Genomic DNA, 6,627 nt, shown 5'->3' with positions numbered 1-6,627 from the left:
GACCAGTGTGTATGTACATAATAAGTGTATTTTAATAAGTTTATACGTAAGGCCATCTAGTATAAATCAGACTGACATTCCTCGTTTGGTCTTTCATGCAAAAAAGTCATTCGAACAGGTTTGGTACTGTCGCTTTAAATGCCAGATTACTGTATGCTATTCCTGTCGGGCATGGTTATTAATTAGCCTGGAGTTTCAGACATTGTTAAAAGTGAAACGGCAGTTGAGGATCATCTTTTAACACAAAGCCTGCATTGTTTGAAAGTAGCCCACTGCCTGTAAAATGAATGCAAATGGAGTTTTACCATTAATGGACACACAGTATGTTTAATGATTGAGCTCTAGTGTGGGGGAAGCTTGTGGAACAGAAACGTTTCCCTCTCTTTGTGTGCCTGCCAAGTGCTGCTCTTAATTCATCTGTTCTGCATTGCATTCTCAGACGTCCCACCTGAAAATGAGCCGATCGACCACAAGTCCAGAGTGCATTTATAATGTTCTGAAATGTGCTTTATTTCTAGTGTAACTCCACAGACGTTTATGTGGAATGATGTGAAAAAGAACAACAGAACAGACAGAATGACCTAAAAAGTGTGTTGCTCCCACTCGCTCATGCCCGATCGGTGCACCTGCTCACACAACCCTCTCAAGTAGATTTATTAGAGCATGACGTGATGCATGCTGGTTGTTTTGCTGATGAAACATTATATCCATTAGGCCTTGCAACCTTTTAAAAAGGTTTGATAGTTTTTTTTCTTTCTTGTTGGCTTTTTTTCAAAAATAGGCTCTGCAGTTTTATCTGATGTACATGTTTAGAAAAAAAAGTGTAACATCAAGATCAGAAAAGGGAACCTGTGCAAGATTGTTATTTGCACAATGTGGTCATATGCAAATGAGTGTGTTGTGTGAAGCAGACTGGTTTTGTTTCATTAGGGATTTCCATAAGATCATTATGAGAGTTTGATATTGGCTTGTTTATTTTTCCCACACAAGTACAGTAGCTTCATATGAGCTATCTTTAAAGCTAAAGGGAATAGTTGTTTTACTGTTTAATATGATTTAGCAAAAATGCCTATATGCGGCTGCTAACACAGAACGCATTTTTGTATATTTAGATTTTCTGTGTAAATGTGTGCTAGACACACATGTTTGACCGTCTCAAGTTAAAGGTCTCCTATGATGGTTTTTTACATGTTCAACTTTCTTTAGTGTGTAATGTTGCTTTTTGAGCATGATAAAGATCTGCAAAGTTACAAACCACAAAGGGAGTTATTTTCTATATCACTGTTTCTGATCTCCCTGAAACGCCTCCATTGTAGTCTTGAGTTCTTCCAATAGTGAACGCATCACAATATTCCTAATTTAAATAATTCCCGCCCAAGGCATACGCAGTGGCGTATAAAGTGGCGGGATATGGTTGAGTTAGTTAGTAGTGTGTTGAAACTCATGGTTATGGTAAAGGGTGTGGCATTTCCCAAACAAGCTGGAAGCGCTTGACCAATCACAACACACTGATCCAGCCGACCAATCAGAGCACAGTGTGCTTTTCAGAAGGAGGGGCTTCATAGAGACAGGAACTAAACAGAGCGTTACTGACAGACTGGGAAGAGAGGAGCTGCAACAATGTAGAATATGTGGAAAAATAATGTGTTTTTTTTTAACATTGCCTATTCTAGTAAACCCCCAAAACAAAATCAAGACATTGTAAAAGGATTTGACAATATCAAGACATTTGCATGTTTTTTCCCCCAACCAGTTTTCCACAAACTCCACCCCGCAGTCGATTTCATTGATCAACTCAGTCACCTGTCAAGAAAAGTTCATGGATTCAGTTCAGAAAGATCGTTTCATGGATTCGATTAGATTCAAACAGTAATGTTATCTCACCCAATAATATGAGATTGTCCATGGTTATCTGTAAGGCTGACCAATGAAGGACAAGGAAAGTGAATGATTTAAATTTTTTTGCAAGATTTTTCATTGCCAGGCAAATGAGATGAACGTGTCCATAATAAATGATATGAAGTGCATTCATTAAAAATAAAAGACCTAACCATTGGTTTCATTTTAAAAAATAGAAATGACCAGAGTGTATATGAGATGTTGATTTGGTCTCACAAGACTTACCCATGTATATTTATTGAAATTTTATTGAATTTTGAAAAAGCTTTCTCCTGGGTAAATATTAGAATTTTTATCAAATTGAAAGATTTTATATAACTTATTATTTGAATTATTTATTGTTCTTTATAATTTATTACTTTTATATTTTTGTTTTATTTGTTTGTAGAGATAATATTGTTAAATGATTGTATACAATTAATTGTTATTATGAGTATTTTAAATGCTATTACTATTGAGTTTGCCTTGGATATATCCTTTGATGCTGATATGGCTTTAAATGCTAAATAAATACATAAATTAATTTTACATTTCCATATGGATGCTTGTGGTGCAGAAATGTTTCACTTTAGCTTTAAGCCTTAAAAAAAGGTGAAGGGAACGGACTAGTAGTGGGCGTAGAGATAATGCAGCACATTCAGAGCAAAACCTGATGGTCTGATCTCATATTTTTAAATAGAGATTGAAAAAGGGTGCTGTTGATTTTGCACATTGATTTTTACATCCCATGCACACCATGAATAACAGATTGCAGGCAATAACTGTGACCATGTTGGTGTGTTTACAGGACTTGCGGTATGCGGCCCGTCCACTCTCACGCTGGCTGAGTGCTGAAATCTGCATGTGGGCCGCTCTGCGGGTCCCAGTCCAGCTCCCGCCATGGGAAATACCGCCACCAAGTTTCGTAAAGCACTTATCAGTGGAGACGAAGGCCTGGCTTGTCAGCTCTATGACAGCAACCCCCAATTTAAAGAGTCTCTGGAGCCCAACGCATCTTATGGGGAGCCCTATCAACACAACACACCCCTGCTCTACGCCTCACGCCACGCCATGACGCGCCTCATCAGGTAAGAGCTTCAAATGAATGAGCACAAATACAAGCATTAGCATCCATGGGCTGGTTGTAATTTTTCACCTTAAATTTTAAAGGGGCTAAGTGTAGAATTTAGAAACCCTTGTTATTAGCGACACCGGTGGCCATTAGGTGAACTGCAGCCAGCAACTTATTGCTCGCGCACACGTAACATACAAGAGTTTTACTTTCCCTTAGAAGTAAAAAGAAGTTAGAAATATCTTTTCAGCGATATGCGGTTAAGGAACATCCAGACGCTGCTTAGAGCGACGTTTAGATGAATATGTAAATATGTGCTTGGTCTACACTATCACACTAAACTACATTTGAGTGTGTTGAAAGTTATAATGTTATTCTATGTGTTAGTTTGTTGGCTGTATGAGACTAGCAGTAAGCTAGATCAACATTAGAATAACATACTGATCATATTCTAACATTTCATCATGTTGAGCTATATAACATTGATTCGTTTTATGTACATTTGCTCACCTGTCTAATAAAGTACATGCAAGAGCGGCGTCTCTGTCAAGTCGAAGTTTGTCACGGACGTGGAGCTCTCGGCATCTCGAAAACGCCACGCAAATATTGATCCTCGTTTTAGTTCTCCTGTTGTCCCAAAGTCTGCTTGCCATGGTCCATAATGTTTGAATGAAACAACAACAGCGTGGGCGTTCCACTAAACTTAACGCAGTTGTCCACGTCTGTGGCAATGGTTACTTTGGCAGTACGAGCGGAAACCAGGGATAACACGGATATTGCGTCATTGACAGGCGACAAGTGAACAGGGACGGGCACTATTTAAAATTGTGAATTTCTCTGAATTTACAAATTCTGGGAAACATTTAGGATAATGTAAGTACACAACTGAAAGAAATGTATAACACTGTGCAAGTGGTTTTTGGATATTTTGATACAGAATTCTTACATATTGTACCTTTAATGTCATGGGGAAACCCAAACAGTATGTATACTTGAACAGCACAGCAGGGTTTGTTGGGTTGTTGCTTCAGGGAGAACAAAAAAACCCTCTGAATAACTTTCCCATGTTGGCCCCTAACAGACGGTCTTGTCTGCAAATATGCAAGGAATGGGAAGCTTATGTAGAGCCTGTGGTGTTTTTGCGCAATGCAAGGTTGTTTTTGCATGGTTGTTGAGTTCCAGTGCTTGGTATTTGAGTCAAGACGACTTGGAGCCATGAGGCCAACTCTTACTTGTAAGTGTAGTAGTTAATGCACCCTTCTGAGAAAATGGTTGGTAATTACCAGCTAGAACAGCTGGCCACTGAGGACTCACTGTCCCTCCTCTTTCCTTGTCACTTTCCTCTCTTTATTTTACAGCACTTTGGAGCACACTCAATTATTTGAGCACACTCGAGTATTTCAATTACCTCACTTATTTCAGAGCCCGATTTCAATTAACAGACCTTTAAAAAAAAAACAAAAAAAAAACATTTTTGTTAACAATAATAATACTGGGTATGACTCTACCTTTGAAACACTGGTCTCTGGTTCAAATTGCTGCTTATTCTGTTATCCGTAGACAGAAAAAGAGCATCTGATACACATGTAAAGTGACTAACCACAGTTTTAGTTCATTCTATTGTGCTGTTTATGTGCAGATTTACAGATCATACCACAATAATAAGCTGGAACAGGGGTTGAAAATCATTCTCCATATGTGCATCCTCCAGAAATGTTTCGATGGTAAACACTGGAAATATGGTAGTCGATATGTATTGACGTAAGGTTCTTTTTGTGGCTGAACTTATTGCATTTGTAGGAGTTTCCCTTTCAGACACCAAATTTATAGGAGGAGAGTATTTAAGTGAATCGTGCAAGCTGATTTACTAAGGTTTGTGCTAGTTAATTTACTCGTATTTATACCATTATTTACCGCCTGAAAAAAGCATCTCTGAAACCAGACGCTAATTTGCGCTGCTCTTGGTAGATTGTGCTGGTCATTATAGAAATGTTCTGGGTGCGTCTGTTCTTTAATTTTCACATAGTCAGTAGATCACGTGCAGAACTTTCATCTCCCGTCTGTGCTTGTTTGGATTTGCGCTCTCACGCCATGTTTAGTAAATCTGTTTTAAAGATTTGATGTCATTAACCTGGCAAACTTTGTCTAATCTTGTTGTTATTCATTTCTCAAAAGTACTAGCTGCATAAATCGATACTTTGTAAACATGATTTCCAGGCAGACTATTCCTCGAAGTTGTTTAAAGTGATAGAATTTAATTCTGTTTTTTTAAGCATCAAAGTGGTAGTTGCGTAGCTCTCAATGGAGGGACAGAAAGTCTTACATTTTTGGAACGTAAAATGGATCATTTGGAAGTAATTAATGACAGAATTATTTTTTTTTGGGTGAAATATCCCTTTGAAGTCAGCCAATCAAATTAGAGCTTGCAAGCTCAAAAATGCTATTCTACAGGCTTGAGTCCTGTAATTCTTCTTTGTGTCCTTTGTTTGACAGTTTTGGGAACAAAGATGTTGACTAAACTACAAACACCCTGGTTAGAAACACCTCCCTTGCTATAGCGGCCATGTTTGAAGTGGTTACATATTTAAATCCTTATAGCAGACGTCAGTATCCTGTAACTGGAATTCTGATTCACTTTTTGGCTGCTACTGATTCTTGTAAAAAACAGCCTGCCAGTCTAGACTACACCCAAAATTTCTGAGGCGAAATATGTGTACCTCTTGTATTTGGCCTAATGTAGTATGTATACTCTTTGTGTGGTCTTGCATTTGTTATGATCACACTTTCGTTAACCAGCATACAGCAGAACAAAACACAAGATATCTGTCACATGCTTGTCTAGACATTATCCTTGAATGTTAGTGTCATTCCTGATGAAACACTTGGCTTTGCATTTCATCATGTGGTTATGTCATTATTGTACTAAGGTTCTATTGCTACATCTCACTGGATCTAACAGTTGCATGGTTGCAGTTGCAATTTCTTAGAAGTTAAACCAGTCTTTCTGCCCTCTCAGGTGCAGTTGGGTCAGGAGAATGCAGGAAGTTAAAGCTGTTGTTTTCAGTTGCATCAACTAATAAACTCCCAGTGCTTGATTCACATCACAGACTTCCCAGAACAGCTCGCTGAGTCATTTCCACTGAAAGGCATTAGAGCCTGACGAATGCATTCACTAATTTCACTCCTAAATCTTACAAGGATGTAAGTTTCCCTAAGTCCTTTCTAGGGCGCATTATCAATTACTTTGAAGCTCCCACAATTAATCGGCTGAAAAATTATATTAGTCTTTCTAATTGCCTAAAGGCTGGGAGACACTGAGGATTCCAGCGGCATTGAAAAGTGTCATGACATTTTCATTGATTATGTGGTTATCGGGCTGCACCATTTTGAAGAAAAGTGCGATAATTCATTAAATAATGCGATATTCGATATGCGATATGATAATGCTTAAAGTGTGTAAAATAAACTTAAATTATCTTTAAAATATATTTAAAATTATATAACCTACATGCATGTTTCACATTCTTTTTATGATAAAGAAAACATCTCTACAACTTCTGAAAGTGAGCAGCAGTGTTTTACTGACGCATAAGAAGTGTTATTTAACATCAGTGTAAACCACAGGGTTTAGGCCGGGTTTCAGGAAAGCCTACATTAGTTTTATTTAACAACAGAAA

General features: G+C 37.9%; 1 protein-coding gene across 2 annotated transcripts in view; it reads left to right on the top strand.

The window, feature by feature from the left end:
• Nucleotides 1–6,627, top strand: part of ankib1a (ankyrin repeat and IBR domain containing 1a) — a 42,874-nt gene that overhangs the window by 1,049 nt on the left and 35,198 nt on the right. For both annotated transcript variants that reach the window (XM_077195804.1, XM_077195803.1), the window contains exon 2: nt 2,687–2,966. In XM_077195804.1, coding sequence (XP_077051919.1) covers nt 2,779–2,966 — 188 coding nt within the window. In that variant the 5' untranslated portion in view covers nt 2,687–2,778. The remainder of the gene's footprint in view (nt 1–2,686; nt 2,967–6,627) is intronic.

Source organism: Siphateles boraxobius, unplaced genomic scaffold (genome assembly GCF_051911475.1).
Source record: "Siphateles boraxobius isolate OS27281-9 unplaced genomic scaffold, OSU_SipBor_1 35, whole genome shotgun sequence".
Lineage (NCBI taxonomy): Eukaryota > Metazoa > Chordata > Actinopteri > Cypriniformes > Leuciscidae > Siphateles > Siphateles boraxobius.
Note: the sequence above shows the minus strand (reverse complement) of the source record. Positions and strands in the feature narration are given on the sequence as shown.